This window comes from Theropithecus gelada, chromosome 11 (genome assembly GCF_003255815.1).
Source record: "Theropithecus gelada isolate Dixy chromosome 11, Tgel_1.0, whole genome shotgun sequence".
Classification (NCBI taxonomy): Eukaryota; Metazoa; Chordata; class Mammalia; order Primates; family Cercopithecidae; genus Theropithecus; species Theropithecus gelada.
In genome coordinates, this window is record NC_037679.1 from 115882174 (window position 1) to 115895623 (window position 13450).

General features: G+C 36.3%; 1 protein-coding gene across 1 annotated transcript in view; it reads right to left on the minus strand.

Annotated features, from left to right (window-relative positions):
- The window catches only part of ABCC9 (ATP binding cassette subfamily C member 9), a 137357-nt gene that overhangs the window by 15321 nt on the left and 108586 nt on the right, over window positions 1-13450 (minus strand). The window contains exons 32-35 of the mRNA XM_025402121.1: window positions 3748-3849; window positions 2800-2920; window positions 1415-1545; window positions 276-354 (exon numbers count right to left, since the gene is read on the minus strand). Of these exons, the coding sequence (XP_025257906.1) occupies window positions 276-354; window positions 1415-1545; window positions 2800-2920; window positions 3748-3849 (433 nt within the window). The remainder of the gene's footprint in view (window positions 1-275; window positions 355-1414; window positions 1546-2799; window positions 2921-3747; window positions 3850-13450) is intronic.

The window sequence follows — 13450 nt, forward strand, 5'->3', positions numbered from 1 at the left end:
TATTCAAAGTGGGTGGTCTTGTTTTCATTTTACCAGTTTATTAAAATGCTTTAGCAATAACGTATAGACATGAGTCTAAGGCTCATCATTTTATTTCCCCATTCTATGTCCTTTATTTACTTTTGAGCTGTTTATTTGGGATATCTGCCTTGAACCATGTGTAGAGCACAAAGTCCTTATAAATATTTGCTTTTTATTTCTGCAGGATTAGGTAAATTGATTTTTTTAAACGAAAGCACCACATGGCCACTTAAAAAATTTAGTTAGCAACTCACCATCAAATATATCAACCATTCTGAAGAAAGCCAGAGATAACGATGATTTCCCACTGCCAGTGCGACCACATATGCCCACCTATGAAAACAGCTGTCACTCAAAGAGAAGAGGACTCAGACAAAGGACAGAAGATTAGCTTGTTTTATTTTTTAACTTAAGATATTATGATAAAACTGTAATTATGTTTAAATAATTACATTGTAGTCATCATTTTTTCTTAGGTCTACATTATAAATTGTTATCAAGATAAAAACAGGCTGGGCACAATGGCTCACACCTGTAAACCCAACACTTTGGGAGGCTGAGGCGTGTAGGTCACTTGAGGCCAGGAGTTCAAGACTAGACTGGGAAACATTGTGAAAACCCATCTCTACACGAAAATACACAAATTAGCTGGGTGTGGCGGTGTGTGCCTGTAGACCCAGCTACTTGGAAGGCTCAAGTGGGAGGATAGCTGGAGACCAGGAGGTCGAGGCTGCAGCGAGCTGTAATCATGCCACTGCACTCCATCCTGGGTGAAAGAACAAGACCCTGTCTCAAAGAGTAAAAAATAAAAATATAAAAACAGTCCTCACCAAATCTTCAATGATTTCATTCGAATTATTTTTATTTCTATGTGATTGCCTTGCTTTTTCTTTGTGGCTTTTTTTTTTTTACATTTAATATATTGTTGGACTAACAAATAATGATTCCATATTATCTTAGAAGTGATAGTTTTATAACAAAAAGCAGAATGATTCCATTTTCTTCTGCCCACTTGTTCTTTTTATGATAACTAAAAGAAGTAATTTGGGGACTAGAGTTATTATGAATGCAAAGGTTCCCAAGGGGATGGCTATTTTGGGCAGGAGCCAGAAGATAGAAATTTTTAAAAACATGCCTATTGTTGACTTTTCTGATCTTCATGGGAGACTAGTGAATTACAATATGACTTGGAGAACATGTATTGTAGTCTGATCCTATCTCTCCCTTTTTTCTTTTATGCAGATAATTTGACCTACACCAAGTAGGGAATATTATGTGAGGCCAGTGAGAATATACTTACTTGGCTGGGAAGTATGAAGAGTTTAGGCAGTAAAAAAGCAGACTCCATCAGAGGTTTTACGTAGAGAACAAATAAAATGCAATGATTTCATACCTTTTGTCCAGGTTTGATGTAAGCTTTGACGTGCTTAAGAACAGGTTTCAGATTATTTTCATATCTGACACACAGATCATGTATCTTAATCTCCCCTTCTTGTGGCCAATGTTCTGGAACTTGAGAAGGATCTGGAGGATGGGGTGGGGAAATAGACAGATAGATAATAGGCAGATAGAGATTGATGTAGAAAGAAATGTATACATACTTAAATACATTTATACATATAGACTTTTTTTTCTAAATTTAAGGTAATACTGAACCAAACTATGTGGTAGGATTTTTTTTTTTTTTTAATTTAAATCACATTCAAATAAACACCTTTTGATTAAGCACTTTTAAGACAGTTTTTTCGTGTTTGTTTTTGGAGCCTGAACCATCATCACCTCTCCTTAGCATTTCGTCACTCAATTCTATTCAAACTGGACAGAGATATTTCTTTTCTGAATTGATTTGTTTGTTCAGTCAGTTGGTCATTAAACACTTACGTGCTTTAAATGTGAGAGGTGCTGTGCAAGGTGCTGGGAATATGGAGATGAAAGACACAGCTTGAGGTGCTTGCTGTGTCCTTGGGGAAGTGTCCAGTAGGTCAGCACCTACAGTACTACATGGAGGCCCCATGATGAAGGGAAACCTACGGTGCTAACCTCGGAGGTCCAGGAGGGCTCCAAGAGGAACCAGTGCCTGAGATGAATCTTAGAGGATGGGAGCTGGGAAATTTATTTTAAATATATGTACATAGGAGAATAAAGAGGAAAAGAAAGCCTAGCATGTTAGCGTGGCCAGAGTAAAAGTGGTGCAGGTGGATGACAAGAAATGAGACAAGACAGATGGACAAGGGTTGGCTAACGAAGGGGTTCATGATCTTAGCTAAGTTTTCTGGATTTTGTCCTTGAAGAGCTAGATGGCTGTTGAAAAACTTAGGTAAAGGAATGCCTTTTAAGCTTGGAGATTTGCATTTAATGAAGATTATTCTGTCCTCAGTATTGAATTTCCTGACAGTTTTATTCTAGCAAAGTTGGGAATCTCAGTCCGTATTTTAAGATCCAAATTTCTTGACACTAAGTTAATAACATCTTGAGAAAGAGAATATAATAGTTTATAGTTTAGGTCAGCAATTAATGTAATAAAGGCCAAATATTTTTATAAGTCTCTTTAAATATCATTAAATAAATATCTGTTTGGACTTTGGTTTCACCCAAGACTTTTCAGGCATAAATAGTCACATCTTTTCAGGTGTACATAATCAAGCAAAGCCAAGATGAGAGACAGTTTTCTGGATACTGAAGTGGAAAGCAAAAGCAGAAACAACAATATGCCCAACACACACTAATATTTGATTAAAATAAATATTTAAGTGAAACAAACAATATTTAGAGCAATACCCATTGTGCCTTCATAGTTCTCTGACTCCATAGTCAGGAAACTGTTCACTTTCTTCACTGCACCCATCTGGACCTCCAGGTCAGCCAAGTTCCTCACAACCCAATTCAAATAATTGGTTATCTGTGTCAGGTGATTAAAAAAAATTTTTAAATAAATTAAAGAAGTTGTGGTTAATCACCGGAAATTTTGGAACGAGATAACTTGGACCATTAGTGTACATGTGTGATACAACTCATAAGTGCTACAGAATATTAGAGACCAAGGAGAATGTCATGCGATATATCAGCAAAGAAGGTGTCTGCTCCCTTCAAGGGTCCATAAGCATCACTATTTTGTGAACTGTCCTGATTTCCCTGCACAGTGGATAGTGGTATACACTTCTGTTTGCACTTATCTCATGTATATTCACATTCATTGTAGCATCCCCAACTGGGTTGTGTACAACTCAGGACAGGGATCCCAAACAGCCTGGAGTGTACTCTGACCACAAGATCTGAGAAGTTCTTAAAAATTGGTTCACAATGCTAGAAATGAATCCAAACTGTCCTATAAACCTGGGTTTGGGCCCCAATCTACTATTATTTGCAAGATGTAATCTTCTTATGAATTTAAACCTTTCCTCTAACGTCCATGAATAAGAGTTGATAATAACTATAGTAGACCCTCCAACACTGCACAAAATGAGATGTTTTCCCCTTTATTTATTCTTTAAAAAAAGGGATACATGTGCAGAACGTGCAAGTTTGTCACACAAGTATACGTGTGCCATGGTGGTTTGCTGCATCTATTGATCCACCCTCTAAGTTCCCTCCCCTCACCCCAACAGGCCCTGGTATGTGTCATTCCCCTCTCTGTGTCCATGTGTTCTCAATATTCAACTCCCATTTATGAGTGAGAACATGTGGTGTTTGGTTTTCTGTTCCTGTGATATTTTTATCCATACCTACCGTAAGTGCATACAGAAGACCCAAGCCTACCAATCCAGAATTCGAAGACCCACTAATGGATGCTATCGATGCAGTGAGGACAATGCAGGCTCCCAGATAATCCTTTGAAAAAGGAAGAGAAAATGTTAGAGGGTCACTCCCAAGTTCTTAAACCAAATATTTCAATCAATTTACAGAGGTGATCACTAAGAGAATATACATCATTCCGTATGTGTCCTGTTAAGTTTCAGAGGAAGAATACCTAAGATGTAGAAGAATAATAGCTTGCAATATTAGGGCTGGAGTGGAGAGTGATTCCATGCTCTCACTATATATACACACACACACACACATATATATATACAGGATGTTTAGCATATATATATATATGAGATATATATATATATGTGTATATATATATGATATGGGTTCAGAGAAGTTAAACATCTTGCCAGAAGTTAAGCTACAATTGGTGGCACAATGAGGATCAGATGTAGGGTTTCCTTTTTTTTGTTTCCAACTTTCTACTGCATTATGTTGCCAGACAAGCAATTAGTTTTGGACCTGATGTTCTAGCTCAGATTTTATGTGTGCTTATGTCAGGATTGTGATTAGTTCCTTTGTGTTATGTAGTGAGGCCCCTGCAGAAATTTGTCTCTGGTTAACTTGTTGGGATTGGTATTAGGTTGATGCAAAAGTAATGGCAAAACCCACAATTACTTTGGCTCCAACCTAGTATTTGAACTTTTTGTCAACTATCTGGGCCCAGAGTCTGGGACACTAAACCTACAGATTTCATGTAAATAAGAATAAGGGCTATGTTTGCTCAGACAATACAAGTATGGACATGTCTTATTGTATTTAAATAGTATATGATTCAATTATAAACTCTTTTCCAAAATTAAAACAATTCTTTAATAACAGCCACAGATTGAAATAAAAGATAGGGACTTCTGTCCATTTCCTAACACTTTCTGTTTATCCCATTTCCCGACATTCCTAGGTATTGTTCTGTCTCATCATTCAAAAAAGAAATTCTAAAACCTTCTCATGTTGATGTGTCACACATCCCCAAAGCAGATAGAATTTCAGATATGGTCACTTTCTAGAACTATCTCAAGTCTCATTCCACCGATAAAACTCCTTCTCTAGATAGATTTGTCTGTGGTCCCTCAACAACAATCTCACAATTAGATGATAACACATTAATGACAGTAATGGAATGTTGAACATGCTGAAGTCAAAGAATGGAGATGTTTCTCAAATGAGCTCACATGTTTACATTCCTGTCTCTTTTAAAAACAGCTCCAAAGATCAAACTGTTGGAACAACCAGTGATCCCAGCCGTGGAATCAAAAATCTGGGTTCAGACACCGACCTTGACAGTTACTAGTTAATGAGCTTAGACAAGCAATTTAAAACCCTCTGAGACTGTTTCTTCCTTGGAAAATATAAACGATATTTAATTCACAAGGATTTTTAAAGGAATAAAAATGTTAAATACTAGTTAGATTTCCCCATCTTCACGTACCAGACTGTCTTTTTTTTTTTTTTTCCTTTGGATAATTTTCAAATGTTCAAAGTAAACTTAAAAATTTGTATGCATCATAAAAACCTCAAAGGTTAAAGCAGGCACTAAAATTTAATTCCATATTGATGCTCATGATCTTTACAAAGATTAAAGGAAAAAAATCACATAGAGTTAATCCTTTGAGGCAATAAATTCCACAGAGGTAGTAAATACTTCTTTGATTGCCTCTTCTGGTGTATCCTTTTGTTAACAACTTGCCACACCCCTACTAGACAGTTCTTTCTCTTTTCCTCTTTATTTGAATTAACTACACAGATGTAGAGAATAACCAGTCTGGGCTGCTCTTCTGCAGTTTATACATGCCAAAGTGCTCCCAAATACTTCTAAAATATTTACAGCAATATGAATTTTTTTCCTTTCAGCCATTTTGGGTAAAGTTAGTACTTTCAAATTTGTGTTACACATTGTTATTTCCATATTATTTTTTTTCTAAAAGTCTCATAGAGTTTCTGTAATAAGTTACAGAAAGTAAATTAATACCAGAAAATCCTTCCAGCAAGGTATGTCTGGCTTGACATTAAAAAAAAAATGTCATCTGTCTTCTGAGAAATTTCTGTGAGTGGTATATATGTTAAGAGTTTGAGGCAAGGTACTTCTTTTATTAATTTCTATTCTCTACCTCCTGCCAGCTGACTTCATTCATTCATTCATACATTCTTTTAAAAATGTAAGTTGGATCATATAACTCCCCTGTTTAGAATTAACAGTGCCTTCCTGTTATACTTATAATACATTCAAACTCAGATGGATTACAAAGCCTTGTATGATATAGTCTGGATTTTGTACCCTGTCTACTCTGACCTCATCTGAGATTAGTATCCTGCTCCTTCACTATACTCTGACCACACTAGCCTTTCCCCTATTCTTGGGAATACATCAACTTTGTTTCTCCCAATGACTGCCTGAAATGCTTGTCAATAGGTCCTTGATACCTGGCTCCTTCCTATCATTTGAGGGTCAGCTCAAATATCACCTCCTTGGAAAAGTCTTCCTTTTCTTGGTTCCTACCTCCAGCCCTGTGGCTCTTCTCTATCCCATCATCCTGTTTTATTTCCCTCAAAGCACTCTGAAGTGTATGAAACGATCTTATTTGCTTATTTGTTTACATGGTTATTTTCTATCTATTCTCATTAGAATCTACGTTCCATGAGGACAGGGTCTTTGAATTTTTACCATTATTATCTCCAGCAATAAGAATAATGCTAAATACATTGATTGTGAAACTCCAGTACTTCTTTGTGCAGTAAATGACTAGATAAATTCACCCCTTCATAAAACATTCACTGAGTTTTTCTATGAGCTGAGTATTTTCCAACTTAGGACTTCCCCCGAATTTGCTTTTAGGATTTGTATGAATCATTTAAGTCTCTACCAATCTCATTTCCAGGTTTTAAGAGCTGAACATGTAAAGATACTACAAGGGTGTATTTTTTATAAAGTGGGAAGTCCAACACCAAGTTTTATAATCTTTTAACTCCCATGTCCATTTAGAACTGTAATATGTCTCTTAAAAAAACTTTGCTATGTTTAAGTGTTATGAGTTATTTCCTTTTCTAAAGCCAAAAGTACTTTTACCTAACTCATGAATTTCATCATTCAGTTCCAAATTATTATATATATATTTTTTACTATTTTAATTGTGGGGAAAAAAACCTCACAAAATGCTGTTGCTGTGTTTTTTATAAAGAACAGATTTGGACTAGAATATGACAAGGTCATAGCTGACTGAAATATCAAAAATCACTGGGTCTAAATAAATGGAAATTAAAAAGTGGGAGTAATATGAATATAAATATAATAAAGGAAAGGTAAAACATTATGCAGTCAATTTCTCTCTATTAAGTTTAGTTTACTATGGAAATCTTTGTATTCTAAATTGGGCTCCTGAATTCACCTACTGTAAAGAATGACATGGTAGATTTGATTAGAAGATAATTTAAACTATTTTCTGTTGAATTAAAATGATAATTCTGGTAACAGATAGGTAGTGTTATTCTGGCAAAAGGGCCAGCAAAAGAAGTGAAAACAGATGATGGGAGAAAAAGGAGAAGACTCATCAATAAGTTGTAGTCAGTATATATTTTCTGGGCCCCTTTCATGTGGTTAATATTTCAAAACTACTTGTATAATTTTCAATATGATCGCTGGATATTATTAGTTATTAGGCCAGCAATACAAATATGCTCAAATTCATATATTAAAATGTTTTAGAAATATTTTTGACTCTTCAGCAAAAGAAAGATAGTTTTAGAGGTACATTTTACAGCAAAAATTTTGAGAAGAGGAACTGATTTTCAAAATCTATAATCTACTAAATTCAAATAGATATTATAGTTTGAAAGCCAATATGTCTATAGTTTAGTACCTGTAACAAAGTTATTTTATTATAAAAATATTTTTAAACTTTCTTTTTAAAGAAAAAGCCAGTCTGTCTTTTCATCATACTAACTAGATACTTTCCAGCTCACTGCTGGATTATTACCACTGCTAAAAACTGGTTTTTGGTTTTTTTTTTCTAAAGTACTGGAAATATTTTAGAGACTTCTGATCAGAATTTTATCTTGATTTGCATAAGGGATGAAGCCCCTTTTTGTACTATACCTTTCAAAAAATATACAGCGAAATCACTAAATTTCAATCACTTCTCTTCAAATATTACAGTAATATAGGAATGTGAAATTAATAACTAACATAAAAGCTTTTGTGGCCAGGCACGGTGGCTCATTCCTGTAATCCCAGCACTTTGGGAGGCCGAGGCGGGCAGATCACAAGATTAGGAGATTGAGACCATCCTGGCTAACGCAGTGAAACCCTGTCTCTCCTAAAAACACAAAAAACTAGCTGGGTGTGGTGGCGGGCACCTGTAGTCCCAGCTACTCAGGAGGCTGAGGCAGAAGAATTGCTTGAACCCGGGAGGCAGAGGTTGCAGTGAGCTGAGATCGTGCCACTGCACTCTAGCCTGGGCAACAGAGCGAGACTCCATCTCAAAAAAATAAAAATAAAAAAAATAAAAATAAAAAAATGCTTTTGTTAGGTCTCTGATTTTCACTTCCTTTACTGTTAAACATAACAAGTTTAATGAACCATAAAGTGACCCTATGGTTACATCTTTCCATTCCTCTGCAAATATGTGAGTAGCAAAACAGCTTAGAGGCAATAAACTAAGAAAGGAGAAGCAGATGGTTTGCATAACTTTCACAGAGGACAGCAAATACTTAGGGATCACTAATAGCATTTATTCTACTGCTGTAGCCTTACACAACCTAAGCAATCTACTCAGTGAAAACCACCTTCCATCCAAATGATACAATGAAATGGGAGACTGAACTTAGGAAACAGAAGTTACAACATAGATGAATTATCTACTTTCAAAAGAGGGCTTTTATCTGTAGAATAGTAAATTATAACTTCCATCAATTTTGTGAATTCAATACTCCCCACCAGAAGATTCCCATGTCAAAAGAGAGGCCTCTTTTCAGATTTCTAGTGATTCAAAGACATCTATCTATATTTGGAATTATAATGAAAATTGTAATTCTCTATAAAGCAGCCTTGTAAATAGTTAATAGCAACTGAAAAGTATGTGATCCCTCTCCTTCATATAGCACTCAGGAGCACATTATGGTACCACTGGGTATCTGCAAGAATATATTAGGACCTCCATATTACGAGATCACTGTATCCCTGTCTGTCGTTGAATTGTGAACACACAAAAAAGCAGTGTTATCTCACAAAATAGACTCACCCTAAAGACCATTTTTACTTTAGCCTGTTGACTCTAAAGTCTTTATTTTTGGCTTCTTGATGTGAATTTTCTTTTATCCTTTCACCACACAGCAAGACAAAACCTTGGAAAGACAGCCTTTAGATAAAGTTACTCCATTTTTGCAACTGAAAACACCAGTGCCAAAGAACTGGAACTGTTTAGTGCAAAGGGATGAAGAGAAAACACCGTGCTGAACGAAAGGACGCAAGCAGCATTCAGAGGTTAGGCTGTAGTGACACATTGCACTCAACCACGGCTGGCTTCACTTGGCACCCAGAGGAAAAACAGTCCCCTCTGCTGCCAAAGCAACTCTGGTGGCCAGCCACAGTCTAGCCGCTTTCTACCAGCCAAATTATCTACCAGCCAAATTATTTTATTCTTTTAGTCTCTTGTCCTTTTATGATTTGAGTGTGTTATGGTCTTTATTTTTTTTTCCCAATTCAAAATGAATATGAAATGAATATGGTGGGCAAGGCTAGATCTTCCATAGGGAAAACTGTGTGCGCAAAGAGGATAAATCATGATTGTCTTAACTCTTACTTAACATGACTGGGAAAAGAAAAGAGAGCTCTATAGTATTAAAAAAACATAAACAATTATTTTGAGATACATTCCATCAATATCTAGTTTATTGAAGTTTTTAGCATGAAGGGGTGTTGAATTTTATCGAAGGCCTTTTCTGCATCTATTGAGACAATCATGTGGTTTTAGTCATTGGTTCTGTTGATGTGATGGATTATGTTTATTGATTTGCATATGTTGAACCAGCCTTGCATCCCAGAGATGAAGCCGACTTGATCGTGGTGGATAAGCTTTTTGATGTGCTGCTCGATTCGGTTTGCCAGTGTTTTATGGAGGATTTTTGCAATGATGTTCATCAGGGATATTGGCCTGGAATTTTCCATTTTTGTTGTGTCTCTACCAGGTTTTGGCATCAGGATGATGCTGGCCTCATAACATGAGTTAGGGAGGAGTCCCTCTTTTTCTATTGTTTGCAATAGTTTCAGAAGGAATGATACAAGCTCCCCTTTGTACCTCCAGTAGAATTCGACTGTGAATCTGTATGGTCCTGGGTTTTTTTTGGTTGGTAGGCTATTAATTATTGCCTCAATTTCAGAACTTTTTATTGGTCTATCCAGGGATTTGACTTCTTCCTGGTTTAGTCTTGGGAGGGGGTATGTGTCCAGAAATTTATTCATTTCTTCTAGATTTTCTAGTTTATTTGCGTAGAGGTGTTTATTGCATTTTCTGATGGTAGTTTGTATTTATGTGGGATTAGTGGTGATATCCCCTTTATCATTTTTTATTGTATCTATTTGATTCTTCTCTCTTTTCTTCTTTATTAGTCTGGTTAGCAGTCTATCTATTTTGTTGATCTTTTCAAAAAACCAGCTCCTGGATTCATTGATTTTTTTGAAGGGTTTTTCGTGTCTCTATCTCAACATATGAAAAAAAGCTCATCATCACTGGTCATTACAGAAATGCAAATCAAAACCACAATGAGATACCATCTTATACCAGTTATAATGGCGATCGTTAAAAAGTCAGGAAACAACAGATGCTGGAGAGGATGTGGAGAAATAGGAACGCTTTTACACTGTTGGTGGGAGGGTAAATTAGTTCAACCATTGTGGAAGACAGTGTGGCCATTCCTCAAGGATCTGGAACCAGAAATACCATTTGACCCAGCAATCCCATTACTGGGTATATATCCAAAGATTATAAATCATTCTACTATAAAGATACATGCACACACATGTTTATTGCAGCACTGTTCACAATAGCAGAGACTTGGATCCAACCCAAATGCCCATCAATGATATACTGGATAAAGAAAATATGGCACATATACACTATGGAATACTATGCAACCATAAAAAAGGATGAGTTCGTGTCCTTTGTAGGGACATGGATGAAGCTGGAAACCATCATTCTCAGCAAACTAACACAGGAACAGAAAACCAAACACTACATGTTCTCACTCATAATTGAGAGTTGGACAATGAGAACACATGGACACAGGGAGGGGAACATCATACACTGGGGTCTGTCAGGGTGTTGGGGGCTAGGGGAGTGATAGCATTAGGAGAAATGCCTAATGTGGATCACAGGTTGATGAGTGCAGCAAACCACCACGGCATGTGTATACCTATGTAACAAATGCACAGGTTCTGCGTATGTATCCCAGAACTTAAAGTATAATTTAAAAATATATATATATATAAGCAAAAATTGGATGAGGTTCAGGGAACTTCCCGAATTCAACAAAAGGTGTTTCTACTCTGGTTTCTCTCTCTTCTTTCTTGAGATTTTCTGTCAACAGCAGTGACATGGCTTTGGAAAGTTAAAACCGGGCATGAAGAGGAAGGGAGGGGAAACATAGCCACAGGAAGCAATGATATCATGTTTTCTCCCGTTTCCATTATGGCTCTGAGTCCATGAATTAGAGTTGGTGAAATCTGTGTGAAGAAATCCTGCTTGCCTCTTCTAATTTATGTCCAATGAAGTGACCTTCTTTGTACCATTTTGGTTGCGTTCCTGCTCTGGGAACTCTAAGAATGTTTGCTAGAAGCAGATATTTATGTGAACTTACTGAGTAATATGACAAAGAGGGGGTTGTGTCCATACCACAGATAAGATCAATGCAGATGTACTGGGCCAAATAGAAATTTTTATTACTTTTTTTAAAAAGTGACTTATGAGGCAGAATATATCCAGCTGTGGGGTGTAGAGAACAGTTCACACCCTAGTCTCCGAGGTCCTGTATCTCAACTTCATTTTTCTCACACAAGATCCAGTTATTCCAAACTAAAATTCTGTCTCCAGTGATGTGGATATGCCCACAGAAACACAGTAGTAATGAGGTCATTTATATGTGCACAATTGAGAGAAAAGGTTATTCCCCAGGAGAAGTCATCTACCTTATTTAACACTCCTACTGTGGCATATGTTCTTGGATTATAGTATTTATATTTAAATACACCTGGTTCCAATAAAAACTCTCAGTTCACTCAGAAGAGCAGAGCGACAGTGAATCTGACTGGTCTCACAGTGGATCTCTGAGATTGTCTAGAGGAGTGTGTATGTGTGCGTGTGTACAAGTGTTTATCCACATAAAGTTACTAACATATAAATACAATGGATGGAGGCAAATCATACCCAAAGGACTTTGAACCTTGACTTCTGTCAGCAGATATGCCTGGAACTTTGCAATAAATCAACAAATGTTTCTTGCCAAAATATATCTTTGCCCACCAGAAATGAAAATAAAATACTCCTTAGTCTTTTGTATTAATTTTTAAGGGAGAGTTCTAGTAATAAGACTAGATTGCAAATCTTTGAAGGATTCTAATACACAGAAAGCAAAGAGTAACAAACATATTACAAAGTAACCAAATGAATGGCCTGTTCTGCCCTTCCTGTTTCAAGTGTCAGTATTTTGTTTTTTGCAGGTGGAATTCAAGATATAGATTCTATTATATTTAGGCAGGTTCAACTGCTTTTTCACATGGGGGTTAAAATATTGGGTTATGAATCAAACTAAACAAAACCATTCTGAGTTTGGCTGCTGTTCCTTTCTAATTTTTCCTGACCTTCCCTTTCTTGGCAGTGTTAAGGCTCTAATATCTTGTCTTCTGGCTATGAGAACAGAGCATATGGTTTGCTTGAAGATTCTTGTTCAACACTTATCCATTAACCTGACAGCAGGAAGTGCTAAAGAGTAGAAACAGGAGTCGGTCAGACTCTCACCTCAAGTCCAAGGCAAATATGCTTGCCCCTAAAAGACATACTTGATCTTCAAGTTCAGGAAAACCAGATACAAAGGTAACTGCTAACATTTCTCCCTTATGATTTCAGGATATTCTTTCAGTAAGCTATTTCATCAGTAATTATATTATTCATATATGATTTTTTTCCCTTACAGAACAACAGAAATTACACACACAGACACTCACATATCAAAACAAGGAATTAAAACAGGGAATTATGGAATTATGGTTTGGATAGGGTTTGGGAATAATGTTTTGGTTTTGTGATAAATCCTAAGTAACAGTTCACTTGCCTTTATTTATCTATATAATTCCCAAGAAACTCTGCCCCGCCTTCTTCCAAAGGTCACAGCTACCTTGAGGGAATTTATCAGCAAACAATACTTCTATCAAAACTTTGTGAAAAATAACTATGCAGTGCTGTTGAATAATTTATACATAATGACTAATATAGTTGTAGAGAATCTCTATAAACCTGTGAGAAATAATGATAACAAAAGCTCACAAGGATGTCTAAGATTCTAGGTTAATCTGTATCCATCAATCAACTACTCAGATTTTAACTTGGGCTCCTTCATTTCTACCCTATTAAATTCC